Source organism: Leptonychotes weddellii, chromosome 2 (genome assembly GCF_054177405.1).
Source record: "Leptonychotes weddellii isolate Sample4059 chromosome 2, ASM5417740v2, whole genome shotgun sequence".
NCBI lineage: Eukaryota > Metazoa > Chordata > Mammalia > Carnivora > Phocidae > Leptonychotes > Leptonychotes weddellii.
In genome coordinates this window covers 109,944,752-109,963,619 of record NC_138370.1, presented here as the reverse complement: position 1 = coordinate 109,963,619, position 18,868 = coordinate 109,944,752, and the positions used below count along the sequence as shown (strand labels likewise).

The 18,868-nt window shown below is 32.5% G+C and overlaps 1 protein-coding gene across 1 annotated transcript in view; it reads left to right on the top strand.

Moving 5' to 3' along the window:
* The window catches only part of GRID2 (glutamate ionotropic receptor delta type subunit 2), a 1,321,579-nt gene that overhangs the window by 260,687 nt on the left and 1,042,024 nt on the right, over positions 1 to 18,868 (top strand). Inside the window, exon 2 of the mRNA XM_081813135.1 lies at positions 16,932 to 17,087. Coding sequence (XP_081669261.1) covers positions 16,932 to 17,087 — 156 coding nt within the window. The remainder of the gene's footprint in view (positions 1 to 16,931; positions 17,088 to 18,868) is intronic.

The following is an 18,868-nucleotide window of genomic DNA, read 5'->3' as shown; positions in this document are numbered from 1 at the left end:
TCTTCTCTTCTCTTCTCTTCTCTTCTCTTCTCTTCTCTTCTCTTCTCTTTTCTTTCTTTTCTTTTCTAACTTGGTTTTCCTCCTGTATCAATGATGGTTCCTTCTACTCTATCCTTGTTTGTTTCTCTCCTTCTGATTAAGACTGGATTGCCTCTGGGGTCTGTTCTGATCCCTCACCTTCACTCCATTTACACTATTTCTTATATGATCATGTCCACTCACAGGCCTTTTAATTTCCAAATGTATGTTGATGACTTTCAATTGTGTTTTTCCAACTCAGACCTCTTTCTCTTATGTTTCATTTCCATATATTCAATTGTCTACCTAACTTCTCCATTTGCATTTTAATAGACATTTGATACATAAAATATACAAAAGGGAAATTTTGATTCACCTCCTTTTTACTCTGCTAGTTATCAGTGTTTCAGTAAAGGAACCTTCATTAACTCAATGGTCAGGAGATCGGAAGTCTCTGTGGCTGAAGAACAAGGGTATTGGAATGTATTATCCATTAAAAAAAAAGAATGTGTCTTCCATTAGAATGCAGTGTCTAGGCAGACACTGTAGAGAGTAAGGTATTAAATTGCAAGATTTCTCATGTAGAGTATATACAGATGATTCAGGGACTAGTGATTGGTCATGGATTTACTGAAGGTTAATGGGCATTAGAAATAAGAAAGCCCAGAATTGTATTGTTAGTATGATGGATGAATCATCAATATGTATATCTCCTAATAAGTCACCAACATATACCTATCAACTGTATCACTCAGGATAATGGCAAGACTTGGAATAGAGAGAAGAATTCTGAACCAGGTTCCACTTTATTCAGTGCATCAGTTAGTTGGTGAGGAGGTGGTCAGTGATAATGATGAGGAGAATAATACTGTAGTATAGCCAGATGTAGGGTTTCAGAAGAGATTATTTTACTGTTTTGGAGGATAATAGTTTGGAATTGTTTTTAAGGAGCTAAGCAATGTTAACTTACCATTTCTAGTTGTAGTAGGTCCAGCATTTGAAAATATAAATCTCCAGCTCCAGTCCTCAAGAGAAAGCTAAGGTTTATCCAAAGCCAGCAGTTGTCCATAAAGGAGTTGAAAATATTAATAGAATTGATTACACTGGAATGAGGTGGTCAGAATGGAGAATAGTACTTGTGCAAAGGTATAGAAAACATTAATTAAAAAAATAGGGAGAAAATGAAAATATATAATTAAAGAGACATACATTTTGGACAGTAACCAAAGATGCTATAAGTGAGAATCATGATGGGATTAGCTGGCCTTACATTCTCAACAAGAATCTCAGAGGCTTGAGGAACCTCCATACTGTTTTCCAGAGTGGCTGTACTAGCTTGCATTAAAAATAGAGCTACCTTACGACCCAGCAATTGCACTACTAGGTATTTATCCCAAATATACAGACATAGTGAAAATAAGGGGCACATGCACCCCAGTGTTCATGACAGCAAAGTCCACAATAACCAAACTGTGGAAGGAGCCGAGATGCCCTTCATCAGATGAATGGATAAAAGAGATGTGGTTGACATATACAATGGAATATTACGCAGCCATCAGAAAGGATGAATACCCACCATCTGCAATGACATGGATGGAACTGGAGGGGATTATCCTAAGTGAAGTAAGTCAAGCAGAGAAAGACAATTATCGTATGGTTTCACTCGTGTGGAACATAAGGAATAGCGTGGAGGACCATAGGGGAAGGGAGGGAAAACTGGGAAGAAATCAGAGAGAGAGACAAACCATGAGAGACTCTGGACTCCAGGAAGCAAACTGAGGATTACAGAAGGGAGTGGGGTGGGAGGTTGGGGTAACCGGGTGATGGACATTAAGGAGGGCACATGTGGTGATGAGCACTGGGTGTTTATGCAACTAATGAATCATTGAAAACTACATCAAAAACTAATGATATACTATATGCTGGCTAATTGAACATGATAATAATAAAAATAAATAAATAAAAAGAATCTCAGAGGCTTTATGAGCTCAAGATAGAGTCCTGCGATGAATTTCTGAACCATTTTGAAACTTAATTTTTAAATTTTTATTTACAATGGGCTCATAAAAAGATATAGCCTTTCACATCTGATTGTTTGAAACTTGGGGGAACTGACTTCTTAATAAAACAGAAGATGTAAGTGAAATAATCTTTTAAATATAGGGGGGTAACATAGGTATGTTTATATGAATAATAAATATGGATATATGAATTCTTATAATCATGATTTTGATATAGTATATTGTATAACATTGTATATGTTTTATTCAAATTCTTGATCAAGAAAGTTGTTTTAGATTATTTCACCATTAAATTATGAACATTTTGTAAAAACACTGAAAAGTGCATAGAGCTGAACATAGCAAACATCCATCTGTACACCTACCAACTAGAATTTGCAGATATAAATATTATGTCAACTTGTTTTAGAAATTATGTTAAAGGAAAGAAAATTTCTTTACATTTTTTATTGGGAAAAAATCCCCACAACATTTATTTGAAATTTAACTTCAAGTCTTAAGATAGGAAACAGTAGTAGGGGATCTCTAGGAATCTACTTATGTTTTCTTCATACATTTCACCTAAGAATGTCCGTGTATCAGCAATGCAGTAGAGTTTTTTCCAAACTTGACTTTTTTTTTTTTTAACTTGTACTCTGTGGTTAATTGCTTTACATGAAATACCATAAATAAGCATTTTTTACTGGACATATTCTGACTTTTAAAATCATTTCTCAAGAGGTTAATAAAAGGCAATAGTGTATTCTCTGTCATCTCTACTAATATGGCCCACATCTCATTTAAGTTATCATGTCTTTCCAGCTGCTGTTTTATTTTCTTTTTCTTCAAAAGAGGAATGCTACATATCATGTCATTGAGTCAGACTGTCTAAAGAGATGAATTAAGGACACAGTTTGAAGGCATTCATTGTTGTCTCTTTTTTCAGCACGTTATTCTAAAAGCAGAATATTTTTTCTCAGCAGTGGGCTAAGTTTTCAACATAGATACAGTTTATTAGTATAAAAGCTATAGGTTTTTGAAGCTAGAAAATTCTATATTCAAATCCTAGTTCATTTACTTTTTTAACTTAGTGATTCAATAATTCACCTAACATTGTGATTCTGTAATTTGGTGTTCTCATCTGTAAAATGAGGATGAAGAGAGCTATATAAACAAGAATTTCAGTTTACAACTGTTATTGGTCTTGGGGCACCTGGGTGGCTCAGTTGTTAAGCGTCTGCCTTCGGCTCAGGTCATGATCCCAGGGTCCTGGGATCGAGCCCCGCATCGGGCTCCCTGCTCGGCGGGAAGCCTGCTTCTCCCTCTCCCACTCCCCCTGCTTGTGTTCCCTCTCTCACTGTGTCTCTCTCTGTCAAATAAATAAATAAAATCTTTAAAAAAAACCCCAAAACTGTTATTGGTGTTAAGAATAAAAGAGTGGCAAGCATATATACACAATTTTGAAAATATTTGTAAGCTTTATTTTATGCAAGAATTTAAAAATAGTACTTTAAAGTTGATTTCTTTTAAATATTTGACTTGCAGATGGTAACAACTATGATTATGAGACAGATCTTTATAGATGAAACAAATTGGGTCCATTTTGCAACCACTTACAACTAATAAATACCCAAAAAATATTGTCATCTTCATAAGGAAACTCATGTCTCACTCACTATTGGCTAGTCTACAGTTAGAATAGAGCCACTGTTTTCTCACTGTTCCACAAAATATTTTGTAGGACAGCTCCCTAGCAATACCTTTATGTTGCTTCCTAACACATTTCCTTATTTAGTATATAAAACAGCACAAAATAGGACATGTTGGGAAAAAAGTTCATAGATTTCCATAAAATTTTTGGTTTTACATGTTAAAGTGCTCATATAATAAAGAAGATAAAACTACAAGTGAATTCAGAGTTAATGAAACGATGAAGTTTGAGATTTATGTCAGAAGGGTACCTTTTTCCTACCTGAAATATACCACATGATGCCTTCTTTTCTTTAGAAATGAAGACAATGATCTACAGTTCTAAAGTGCTTAATTTCAAGTGACTTATCTAAGTCAACTCAGATTGGTTAAATAACTTGCTTTTACCTAGAAGCAGAGTGAATTTTTGACTTGTGCATAAAAATCGATTTTTACTATATAGAAGACAGTCTAAACTAAATTATTTATGTGTAAAATGAGTTTCACTCTTCCAAGAGCATAGAATTCACACTTTTTTTTTTCCATACAGGTATTTCTTTGACATACGGTTTTACTTGTAGTACCATATACCAGTTCTCACACTTTTTTATGGTAATTGAAGGTAGTATTAAAAGGATCTAGTGAATTGTTACAAAAGGAAAAAAAAAGTTGTATCTGTTCCATCTAAAAATATCTGCAAGTCTTCCCAGTGAATGTGCTTTTCAAGAAGATACCTTCTTACTTTTTTTTTTTTTTTTTTTTGAAAATGCATCATTTCAGTTTGGAACAGTTTGAATTGCTATGCAGTGTTAAAAAAGTCTCTTTTCAGAAACCAGTTCTTTCTTTTCTTGTCATGGCAGTTAAATTTGCAATAATAAGACATTGCTTCAAACAAATGTATGATATGGAGAAAAGGACTGAAACAAGATATATAGCACTGGATTACTTCACAGATTCAATATGAAAATATGGAAAATAATTTAAAGAGTTAAACAATTGCATTCTTTTCCAATTTTTTAGTGGTAAAATACACATAACATAAAATTTATTATGTTAACCATTATTAAGTATACAATTTGGTTGTATTCAATACATTCATAAAGTCGTGCTGCCATCACCAATATATGTTTTTAAAACTCCTTTCATCTTGTAAAACTGAAGCTTTATGCCTATTAAACAAAAACTCTCCATTCCCCTCTCCTTTAGCCCCGGAATTCCACCATTCTCCTTCCTATCTCTATGATTTTGACGACTCTCAGTATTTAAGTGGATTCATATAGTATTTGTTTTATTGTAACTGGCTCATTTCTCTTAGCATAATGTCCTCAAAGTTCATCCATATTGTACCATACGTCAGAATTCCTTCATTCTCATGACTGAATATTATTTCAATGTATGTATATACCATATTTTGCTTGTCCATTCATCCATCAATAAACACTTAGGTTGCTCCATGTTTTAGCTATTGAAAATAATGATACTATGAACATGAGTGTACAAATATCTCTTCAAGACCCTGCTTGCAATTTTCTGAGATATATAGTCATAAGTGGAAATGTTAGATCACATGGTAATTCAATTTATTTATTTTTTTTAGGGCCACCATGCTGTTTTCTATATTGGCTGTACCATTTTACATTCTCACAAATGGTACAGAGGGTTCCAATTTTCTACATCCTTGCAAATCCTGGTTATTTCTTTATTTTTGATAGTAACCATCCTAATTAGTATGAGGTGGTATCTCAGTGTAGTTTTGATATGCATTTTCCTAATGATTAGTGATGTTGAGCATCTTTTATCAACAGATTTCTCATGAACTTATTGGGTACTTATATATCTTTTTTTGAAAAATGATCAAGTTCTTTGTCCATTTTTGAACTAGATTGTCTGTTTTTTGTTGAGTTTTAGGAGTTCTCCCTGTATCTGGATATTAATTTCTTATCAGATATATGATTTACAAATATTTTGTGAGTCTCTTGCAGACAGTATATAGTTGGATCATTTTTTTTTTTTTTAGCCATTCTACCAAAACCTGTCTTTTGATTGGAGAGTTTATAACATTTACATGTGAAATAATTACTAAGAATGGACTTCTGTCATTTTGCTATTGTTTGTTTACCTTGAGTCTTTGTAAGTTTGTAGAGTCTCATTTCCTGCATTATGTCTTCTTTTTTATTTAGTTGTTTTTTGGTAACATTTAAGGTTTTATATTTTATTTTATTTTTTAAAAGATTTTATTTATTCATTTGACAGAGAGAGACACAGCAAGAGAGGGAACACAAGCAGGGGGAGTGGGAGAGGGAGAAGCAGGCTTCCTACTGAGCAGGGAGCCCGATGTGGGGCTCAATCTCAGGACCCTGAGATCATGACCTGAGCTGAAGGCAGACGCTTAAGGACTGAGCCACCCGGGTGCCCCTAAAGTTTTATATTTTAACATTAAACATTTAAATTCCTTTCTCATTTCCTTCTATATATATTCCATAGCTGTTTTCTTTGTGGTCACCATGGGGATTATTCTTAACATCTTAAAGTTGTAATGCTCTATTGGAATTTATACCATCTATAATTTAATAACATACAAAACTCTGCTCCTTTATACTTCCATCCCCAGTCCTTTCAGTTGCTGATGTCACAAAATTACATTTATATTCATTTTGTGCCCCAGAACATAAACTAATATTTTTAAAAATCTGTTAGTCTCTTAAGTTATGTAGAAAACCAAACTTACAATAATACTAGCTTCTAGACTAATAATTATCTTTTTATAAAATATATATTAGTGTCCTAAATCATCTAGAAGTAAAAAAAGTGGAATTGCAAATTGTCATTACAATAATGGTGACTTTAATAATTGCCCATATATTTACCTTTACCATGATCTTTATTTCTTCATGTAGCTTTGAGCTGCTCTGACATGTCCTTTCATTTCAACCTGCAGGACTCCCTTTAGCTTTTCTGGCAGAGCAGGTCTAATGATTATGAATACTCTCGACTTTTATCTGGGTGTATCTTAATTTCTCCCTTAATTTTGCCTGCTGCCTTCTGGCCTCCAAAGTTTCTAATGAGAAAACTGTTGATAATAGTATTGAGGATCCCTAGTATATGTGTGCATCCTCTCTTGCTGCTTTTAAGATTTTTCCTGTGTTTTTGGCTTTTGAAAGTTTGATTATAATGTGTCTTGGTGTGAGTCTCTTTGAGTTTTTCTTTGTTGGAGTTCACTGCATTTCTTGGATGTTTATATCTGTTATCTTTCATCAAATTTTGGAAGGTTACGCTAATATTGCCTCAGTTATTTTCTCTTTTCCTTTCTTTCTCTCTTTTCCTTTGGAAATCCCACAATGTTTGTGTTGGTCTTCTTGATGTTGTCCCACAGGTCCCTTAGATTCTGTTCACTTTTCTTCATTTTTTTTTTTCTTTTTCTCAGACTTGGTCATTTCCATTGTCATATCTTCAGGGTCACTGATTCTTTCTTCTGCCTGATCTTTGAGTCCTTCTAGGGAATTTTTCATTTCCATTATTGTACTTTTAAGCTCCAGAATTTGTTTTTGGTTTCTCTTTAGGTTTTTAATACCTTTATTGATATTTCTATTTGCCCATCCATTGTTTTCTTGACTTTCTCCACATCTTTCCTTAGTTCAGTGATCATCTTTAAGGCAGCTATTTTAAAATCTGTAATAGCCCTACAACTAGGTCTTTTTCTGGGATGATTTCTGTAAATCTATTTTTTTCCTTCAAATGGACCACACTGTCCCCATTTCTTCATATACCATATGATTTTTTTGTCAAAAACTGGATATTTCTATCAAAAAATAGGGTAACTCTGGAAGTCACATTCTCTTCTTTGCTCAGAGCTTGCTGCTTTTTGTTTTTGTTTTTATTTATTGTTTCTTTTTTTTTATATTATTGTAGGTCATTTCTGTGTCAAGGATCAGCCTGAAATGTAAATTTAAAGGCTTTTCAGTTCTTGTCTCAACCTGCACCTTTTTCTAGGCATGTACATTGACTTTTTAATTTTCCTGTGTATATAGCTGCTTTTGAATGTCCTGGTTGGTAATGTCTGGCTCCCAAAGGAGAAAAAGAGAAAAATGAAGGGGGAATATGTGAATGGTGACTTTTTAAATATTTTGGCATTCGCTTCAGCCAGAGAGGGAGGAGCTTGCAACAGTGGAACGGAGTGCAACAATAATGGCTCCCTGTCTCTTTGTGTACCTCTAAGTTCAGAAGCAGCAATCAGCCCTCTGTGGCAGAGCACAGATCCCCTGTATTTAGAGGACAGAATTCTTTTTGCCCACCTGGCTCCCACAAGTTGTGTGCAAGGTGCTCCTGGAAAGGCATAGACTTACAGCTGCCTACCAAATGGCTGAGGGGTGGAAGATGGGTAGCTCTTACTGTCCTAAAGGCTGAAATTGACCAAAATTAACTACAATTTACCCTCAAAGCCTTCCTCTGGAAGTTGCAGTCGTTCAATATATTCAGACATCCAGAATAGTTACCAGACAGAATCTACCAATGCAATTATTGTCTAGATAAGGAAACAAATTCCTAATCCTTCCTAGTCCACCATCTTCCCAGAATCCTCTGTAAATAGTGCTATTTTTTTAAAAGATTTATTTATTTATTTTAGGGAGAGAGAGAGAGAGCCTGCGAGTACATGAAAGTTGGGGGAGGGGCAGAGGGAGAGAGTCATTAAGCAGACTCCCCACTGAGTGTGAAGTCCAAGGCGGGGCTCAGTCCCAAGACCCATGAGATCATGACCTGAGCCAAAACCAAGATTCAGATGCTCAACTGACTGAGCCATCCAGAGCCCCAATAGTGCTATTTTTATAAAGAAAAAATATAGATTGTTGATCTCTCAGTATTTAGTAGTCTTTTGAAAATTACAAATAATTCTTATTAGAAGAACTAATTTGTAATATTTATTCCCCAAACCACCAGACTTACATAAAAATGCATAATTTATTCAGAGAGAATCTATGTTCCAACATAAAATGATTGTATTAAAGATTAGCTTCCTATTATCATCCACATGGATGAGTCAGATTATCTGTTCCTTAAGCAGCCTGCATTTCCTTTTGTTCCACAGACTTCTGGAAAACATACAGCAAAGTCAAATATTCAAGTGAAAGTATTATCCATTTAAATGTGCTTTGGGTTTCTGTATAACTTTACAAAAATTCCAAATGAAATATGAATTCAAATGTCATTGGAGATTTGGCCTGAGTAAAAGGCCTGTGTTAGAATGAAGAACCCCTTCATGAATTTGACTTAGTTCACACTGTGATGGAATGTTACAACATAAACTCGAACATAAATGCTCTAGTCTGAAATCTCAGGAGACAGTAATTGAAAATTTGACTTTTTGGTCTATGATTTGCTCTTACCTTGTCACTTTATCATAATATTTTGAGAAAAAATGAAAATTTAAAGGTATCTACAATATAAAAATATTTCAAAATTTACAATTTGCCTTCAAGTATTTATGTATAATCATTTTATTAGTCTGCATGGAGTTTTATATCTTTACAGTTATATTTTCTACACCATATCCCTAACTAATTCCCTCTGTGATCTTAGCACTATCCTCTTTGAACTTGATTATTTTTAAAACAAGAATGATGCTCACCTATAAACTGGATAATTATGGTGGGTAAAATGGAAGTTAATATTATAATGTACTTTGAACTCTGAGAGCGAAGTGCTAAGTAGTCATTAGACACTGGGAGATAATGAACCAGTTAGTTGCTATACCTGGTCACAATTTGAATATTACATTCCCAAGTAAATTATTAAAGTCCTTTAATGCGTAAATGACTCTGGCATTGTCATTCTATGAGGATCATTAGTCACTAAAGTGAAAAAAAATTCTAACTCTTTAAAAAATGAAAGGCTAGAGATTTGTTCAGAACCCTGCATTTAAGAACATATCAAAATGCATGTTACCAGAACCCACTTAACATCACTCTAAAGTAACTGTAAAAATTGCCATTTAACCTAATGTTTAAAAATTTACCTCAGTTTAATTCCTTGTATATATGAGATTATTGAAAAAGAAAAATTAAACATAAAGTTTGATCAAAAATTGTGTGACTACTTGAGCTAAAGTACTCTTTAAATAGTATAGTTTAAATCATTGTGGTAAATATTGCATCTATAAAAATTATGCAAAAAAATATTATTTGGAAACTTTATAAGCTAGTTCTAGTTAATAAAAATTTCTCCAACAAAAAAGTTAAAACCTATTTGAGAATTTTAACATACAAAAAATTTTTTTTATGATAGTTATGAAAATAAAATTGTTCCTATCACTTGGTAATATAGAAATTTATAATAGTGAATATATTGCCATATATTAAACTCATAATTTTTTAAAGAAGGTTTTGAAACTGAAAGCTGTGAATTCTGCCAGTCATTACTAGCTTTGGGTCTCAGGAAGGTTACTTAATCTGAGCCTCATTTTCCACCAGAGGTTTTTCATCAAAACTAAATGATATAATGCCAGTTAACCACTTAGTACAGTGCTTATTACTAACACATGTTAATTGCTTTCACTGTTATTATTTCAATTATTATAAACTTGACAGAAACACAACAGATTAAAATTGTCTCTGATTCAGAATAATATTTGCTAATTGTCATGAATTTGGTGTATATCCAGTACTTCCTTTCCAATTAGAATTATTGTCTTGATTTACTTCCTTAGTCAAAGTGTGAGGATTAGATAAGTGAACTGAGGAAAATATACCTCTTGATGAAAGGAGAAAGAGTTCCAAAAACCGCACTTCGTGCCTGTCAGGGTATTAGCACAGAACCTATCGGGAATATTTCTGTTGAATGAGAAGGGACTGCAGAAAATATTTGTAATACAGAATTAATTTGTGGAAGATATCTCAAAGTAATTAATATTATCTGGACAGATAGTTTTATACACACACATGCACACACACGCACACACACATACACACACACTACCTTCATTGTTATAATATCCCACTGAAAGGTAGTCTGTATGTTCAAGTGGAGATGCCAAATGGTTTAGAAAATGCTTATTTCATTCGGTCACAATTCTGCTAATTAGTATGGAACATGTTTAACTTTGTTTCTTCTGTAAACTGAGAGCAATTTAAGTAGAGGGTGAAATAAAGGGGAAATCTGATTTTTGAGGTATTTATGTCTTTCATTATTTGTGCTTCTTTTGAAATGTATGTACAATTTCCACTGACATAGTGGGATTACCATTAGTAGATGCAAAAAAAAAAAGTAAAAGATCTCTTGATTTGGATATCTGTGCAACATACAACTAATGTGTATGCAGAGTACATTATTAGAATTAAGAAAAAACCACCTACTTGTGAATAGTAGTATCCAAAACAGTGAAGATATACGATGATTTAAAAATTCTGAATAGCTCTGAAGAACTATAAACCCTACTCTGACCAGTAAATTGTCCCAAAGCAGAGATTTTTGCTTTTTTTCTTTATTTAACCTCCTAGGTTGAATTGTTAATGCCGCTAGGGCAAATGCAGTACATTGTCTTATGTTCAAGTTTTGCTATGATTCTTCAATTTTCAGTACCTCACAGTTTATGGTAAATGAATTTGATATGTTAATCACCAGAGGTATCACTAGTTATGGAATGTGTATGTGTACACACACACACATATGTACATATATATGAATGATATAGCTTATTATATATGTAATATATAAATGCATACATATACCTGACCTTATATATATGTATGTTTTTTCATAAAGTTAATGCTTGAAATGAAAAAAAAATAATAATATGGAAAAATAGCTCCAAACTTGAAACCAGAAAACCTAAATTCCTACTCTATTCCTTCTAACTTTTGGCTGTGTAATTTTCAAATCACTTAAACTCTTTTCACTACATTTTCTGAAGAAATGGAGTGTATACCATCTTTAAAATTTCTTTCAGCTTTGAGTCTGTGAAATCCCCAGTTGCCTACTTCCATTGTCATCTTATCTAGGCATCTTAATTTTGCTGTGGTCTGATTCAACATGTAATAGATATCAACTGTCTTGTCAACAAATTATTTGTTAAGAAACAATAAGGCTTGGCTTTGATGATTATCTCTTGGTTGAGGGAAGGTTATTTTGAGGGGTGGATGGATGGATGCAGGAATATATGGGAAGAAAAAAAGAGAAGAGAAAAAAATGCAGAGAGAGAAGCCAACAGCATCTATCCTGTTGCTTCAAAGAAAAATAGATTAATTTCATAGAGCACCTTTGAAAAATTTATTCTTTTTTAAAACTACATATCATAAAGAATTTATATATAGGCAAAATTAAATAAATGAAGATTTTGAACTTCATGATTGAAAAAGGATGAGCTATCTCTGATTTTATTTGCAACTCTGATATCCAACCATGTATTTTGGGCAGTTGTTTCATACATGTCTTTTTAGATGGTAAGGCTTTAAACATTGATCATGCAAGGGTAATGTAGATGTGTTTATACTTGTTATCGTATATTTAGACAACAATATTTAGATATTTAGATTAGATATTTAGAATTATTTATTTTAAAATTTACTTGGTATATTAGTTATATAATGTGATAACAAAGATCTTCCAATAATTCTACTTACTAGAAAAATTTCTTCAAGACATGTATCAAAACATTTCTCAATATTTTTAGAGAAAACTCTGAGCTAGATGAAGACATTTTCTTTCCCCCATTATCTTACCAGCTAAACAATGTTTCCTACACTTGCCTCTTATATGTATAAGAAAAAAAAAAGAATGTAAATATTCAAACTAAAAATACTAGTGTATGATTAATAACTTGCTGAATAATTTGGGTATTCTGGAGTCATGATAATGATTCACCTGCAAGTACATTAGCAAGTCTACTTTTGTTTTAATTTAGAGTTAGTTGTAACTCACATTTTTACTCCTGTCTTTGAATCTAGTTATTTTATAATATTATGCCTAACTAAACATAAAGAAAAATTGATCAATTACTGTTTCTTGACTAATTCTAATATATCCAGGCTCCCTTTTATACACTCAAAGTATAAAAATAGTTTCTATGACCCAGGAAATTATATTTTGCTAATGAGACAAGCATACATACATCCATGATGGAGACAACACCATGAATAAAGACATGAAGGTAAAAACGCTTCTAAGCTTAATGTTTCTTAAAGCTTCTAATGTTTTGAGAATTATGGAATTGGTCAGGTTACTAACTTCTAATAATGTTTTATTTAGCAAGCATATTTGCAAATATGAATTTGTGTAAAAAGATTTATGGTATAAAATGCTGACTTGTACAGATGACCCTACACAACAAGGAATAAAAAAGATGTCAGGATGGTTTTAATATTACTATAAACTATAATTTTTTACTATCTAAGATACAAGATCTAAGAAGACAAGTAAACATGTTGTAGTTTATATTTAAAAACATATATGTGGGGAGCCTGGTTGGCTCAGCCGGCTAAGGGTCCAACTCTTGATTTCAGCTCAGGTCAAATGATGATTTCAGGGTTGTGGGATCAAGCCCCATACTGGGCTCCACGCTCAGCAGGGAGTCTGTTTGGGATTCTCTCTTTCTCCCTTCTCCACCGCCACCCCCCCCGACAAGCTCTCTCTCTCTCTCTGTCGCTCTCTCAAAATAAATAAATTAATTCAAAACAAAACAAAACGTATGTTTCCTTCCCTGTATATGTCACTCTCTTTGTATAAGGATAAGTAAAGACTTTTTCCCTCTCATGAAAAGAACAGATCATCAATCCTTAATAATGGAATTGACTGATTACAAATCGGTATAATGGGAATGTTTAGGAGGTGTTCCGTATCTGCTTTATTGCTTGGTTATTCTTCCTTCCAGTTTGATCAATGTGAAGTGTAAATAGTGTATAATCTATTGATCAAAGTGTGTGTGTGTGTGTGTGTGTGTGTGTGTGAGTGGTGGAAGAGTTATTTCATCTGGACAGTAAGTTGAATCTGCTTTTCACCTCAAGGTTGTAAAATAAAACTGACAGTAAAAAAATGCTAATAAAAATAGCTGAGAAAGAACTAGATGCTGTCATCATGTTAACTATATAGTTATGAATGTTGCATTTGAGGAACTTTATAAATTTCAAAAAAACTAAATCTAAGATGTTTGATACCAGATTAGAATGGTAATATATGTGAATTGATAGAAAGGATAAAAAGATGGCATTGCTATACTATTGGAAGTGCATAAAATAGGAAAAAAGTTTTTTTTGTGAGATTCTGCATGTGGAACTCACTGAGCTGTTTTCAGAATAGTTGTGCTTAATACAAAATGCTGCATGTATTCTTTTGGTTAAAAGCCAAATCTAAGATGAGATTTTATAGCTGAAGAAAAAAGTAAATAAATAACTGGATTTGAAATGTTGATAGGATTTCCTGTTCTTTGGTTATGCTGTGTGCAGTAAGATGAAACGTTTCTTCTGTTTACTTCTTGCTGTTTGCAGAAAGATGAACTGCTTCTTTTGTGCATTTCCTTTTCAGTATGTCTTAATTCAGCATGGAATTGACTAATTTGCTATCATTTCTGTAGGTTTCTGCCATTTATTAAGTCAGGTTTAATGTTTAAGGCAATCTTAAAGGTTCTGTCAGGTAACATTAAAATGCTTCCATTAAAAATGTGTTACCAATACTCAGCAGAAGTCAGTAATGTCACCTGCTTTAAAACAAGGTTGATTAGAAACTCTTCTTTTAAAAGACCCATTTAGAATTCATGACAAGATGAAGCATCTTTATATAAACATACATCACTTCTTTGTGCGTAGACATTTTAGACTATCTGGTTTAAAATGAATTGGTTATTTCAGTTCCAATTATACTACATTTATATCACACTTTCTAACAAACTACTAAAGAAATTTGTATATCTGAATCTGATAGTATTAATTAATCTAGATTCTCATAACAATTATCACAAATTAAAATGCATTTTCATGAATGTGGCCTAAAATGAGCAAGATACATCTAACATTTATTGTCTAACTAATTTCACAAAATCAATTTCTAAAGTAGATTTCAATCTGATTCAGGAGTGATATGCGAGATCAAAAGTTAACATCTATAATATATGTTTGATTAAATTAGTAAAATATTAATTTCCTGACTAATATATAATAATATAATTAGGGAGTACTTTATGTATCAGTTAAAAAAAATTCTTTTCCTTTCTCCTGCTCTTAGCTGTGGGCAGGTATTCAAAGCTATAGGAAGTAGAAAGCAAGGGTTTTAAGAGGCTGGTCAAAGTTAGTACGTTCCATGGTAATATAAAAGAGCGGTGACAAGAGAAAGCTAGATTCATACAAAAAGCCTGTTAGACACTCTGCCTTCTCTAGTGAAAATTGATAATTGCCTCATCATCATGAGGCCATTTAAGGTGAAGAGGGCAAAAGTAACCTGCCACACTTGTCATAAATAGACATAGTTTCACCCTTGCTTTATCATGTATTGACTCTAATAATGCATGTTTAATATCATGATCTGTCTTTCACTAGAAGGCTATGGGCTTTAGTCACAAATGCATAAAATCAACAGAAATGGCATATGTAGAATGTCTGCTTCTATGTATACATATGTGTGGATGTGTATAGATATAAACATGTATATGTATATTTGTGTCTGTATATATAGTCTATGTTTATCTCTGTGTGTGTATATAATACCCATATTGTATTTATATATGAAAAAAAGACACTTTAATGCCTTTTTATTTACACATTACAAAGAATATTATAGTCAAGAACAATATTATGTGTATGGGGATCTGTATATGGATATGGTTGTGTAGTCATTCCTTTATCATGTTATTGACCCTGGCATGTATGTCTTTTTTTGTCAGGAGGACATTCATTTGATTCACTCAAAAAGGTAAAAAGTACATTGGCCCAGTGTTTATAATTTAAAAATAAACAATTTAAAAGTGTGTTCCTGCTTAGAACTAGCAGAATCAGAATGAACACAAAGAAGACATGTGTGGCCAGTTGGGAAAGAACCTCCCAGATTTCCAATAAAGTCAGGATCCTCATAAAAATACTTTTACTTCTTATGGGTATAATCCTGAAAAGCAGTATCCCATAGTGATTTAGAGCAGACTTTGTAGTCAAGCACTATGGCCTTGTCCCTTTGGCATATTCCTTGCACTGAAACTTAATTTTCATGACTGTATGTGCATGTAGTAGTATGTGTATCACATAATTATTTTAAGGATTGAATGAGATTCTGCAATATGGAAAAATATTAATAGAAAATGTTGGATTACAGTATTTAAAAATAAGAATACATTACTGTTTATTGAAAATTTACTATTCAGTTAGCACAACTTATTTACATTTCACGTGGATAAACTTATTTAAGGCAGTTAATAACACAGATAGATATTATTATTAGATTTTACAAATGACGAATGTGGGGTTTAGAATTTGAATCCCATGTTCAAGGTAATATGCTTAACAAGTGGCAGTCAGAATTTGAAATCAGTTTACTCCTAGAACTGGTGTGTTTAACCAATACCCTGCTGACAGGCAATCATTCAGATAGAAGTTAGTCACATTTCCTATAATCATTATTATTTTATATGAGTGAAAAAGGCCATAATCATCCACCAGGATTTTTGTTAATTCTTCAGAAAGTATTTCTTAAATTACCTCTGCTCAGAGGTTTGTATGTGCCTAAATTTTCTATAAATGTTATTGAATTTACTACTGTAAAAGATAATGAAATGCTTGTTCAAGAGAAAAAGAAAGGAAGGAAGTAAAAAGAAAAAAGAAAAATAAATTCAGATCTCAATAGAAGTCCCTGTACACTGTGTGAATGGCTCTCAGAAAGTTTCCTGATTTTATCTCCTATTATTCAGAAAAATATTCCTCAAACTATGAACTCCTAAAGATATTATGATATGAGACGTCTAATGTATTAGCTACTTTGTTCTGCAGAAGCTTTTTGAACTTACTATATTGTCTTACCAAAGCTTTTCCTGAAATAACACTTTGATGTACTATTCATCATTTCCATTTGGAAGAAGTAACTACATTCCTGCTTAGCAATCACGCTGCTTCCAGTACAATGTGTTTCAGTAATAAATAAAGTGCATGCTTTAAGTGAAACTATACATTTTTCAAATATATAAGTCTCTTTGGCATGGTTCCAGAGAGTGTGACAGAATATTTATGTTATTGTTTAATGGCAACACTCACTTCTTTCTAGGAGCAATTTTTGATGAATCTGCCAAAAAGGATGATGAGGTGTTTCGTACAGCGGTGGGTGACCTCAACCAGAATGAGGAGATTTTACAGACTGAGAAAATCACATTTTCGGTGACATTTGTTGATGGAAGCAACCCTTTTCAAGCAGTTCAAGAAGGTAAGGTCTATCAGCAGTCCATTTTTTATTTTGTTTGGTTTTCAGTTCAATTCAAATGGCAATAGAATTAGATTTGTAAAAAGCCATCAACCTCGACATATTTTTGCATCTTTGCTGCACTGCTTTTCTTCAACAGTGTTGTTTTGAGGATGTTAATCCTGAATTCCACTTCTGAAAGGGCAGAGTATGGAAAGTTGTTGTTTTAATTGAAATATATATGAAAATGTATATAAATATTTTTAGGAAAAGCTTTATAACATTTTATGACTGCAGTGTAAATTCAACATTCCTTAAAACTATGACTTTCTATCTAAATGTTTAGCTTTGACTTTTTTGAGATAAGGACCACCTTGAGTGTTGTTACAACATGTGATGACATTTTTGGTGTATTCATGACAAATGCATTGGTAGAAAGAAAACCTGTAGGCACTACATGCAAATCAAAGATCTTACAATGGGATCCTAACATAATGTGCATATTAAAGCATTTGCCTCCATTCTCTCTTTATACTTGAATGAATTAACATTTTTCATAGGTACAAATCATAGAAATACAAATATTTGTTACTTTGCTGGAATGATCATCTGTATGAATGAAGGTTTTGATTGAAAGATTTAAGAGTAATAGAATTTTATTTTTGATGCTGTTATTCTAATGAAATAGCTTTTTGATTGGCAAAGCACTCATTGTTCATGAAACTATTTTCTGCTAATCTAGTTTTTGTTTTATTGTGATAATATATTTAGACTAAAGATACCAATACAAAATTTAGTCAAATGAAGCACTTGTTTCATCAAAAAACCTAAAGAGGATTTGGCAGAATAAAAGATGGACAAGATATTAGAAGTACTAAAGTTTGGCAGGAAACTTTTAAAGACAAATATTGAAAGGGTAAGGAAAGTAAATATAAATGTTTTTGAAAATATAAAGATGAAAATGCTTTTCATCTAATGTATCTGCATGATGTACAGGTAACCTTTATTGGAATATGTTTTTGACCAGTAACATTGGCTACCGTTGAAACTTATTAATGTTTACTTGTGTCAGTAAGAGAACAGGTAGAATGATTAGTGATCTAATGGATTTTCCATCTTAATAATTCGATGGAGTGAAGAAATATTATTTTAATGAAATGAATAGAAGTGTTTTAGTAAAAGATGCTTTAGCAAAGAATATGATGCTTAGATTAATAGGGAATTTTAATGCTAATAAGTACATATCATTTTTAAAAGTTTAATAAAAACATCTACTTATTTATATTTTAAAATCAGAATTGTTATGGGAATTTGGGATTTGCAAAAATGTAGATGTTGGTAAATGTTATATTGAAACATTTAAAAACTGTCTAAATTAATATTATAATTCATCAAGCACTATGCAAAATAATAAAGTACAACTTGAGGAAAGCCCAATAATGTAAAAGAATATTACTCATTCAACTCTTAGTTTTAATGACTGGAATGAGAGCAGGAAAAAAATGAGGACAGATTTATTTTTGTGTTTTTCCTCTGATTACAGATTAATAATTGTAAATTAACTTTGAAGACATGCTAAAATACCCATTCCTTTTAAAAATGCACTTTGAGAAGTGTGGAGATAAAGAAATGAAGACAACACAATGAGTAGAGGGGAATAACAAAGTCTGAAAAATATGTCCCTCACACCTTCCTTAGACTACAATTTGAAAAGCAAAGACAATTTTTAAAATACCACAATTAATCTGTTCACATATTGCTTTGTGTAGTCATTCTGCTGCCAGCTCAATTCTGGAAGCAAAAAT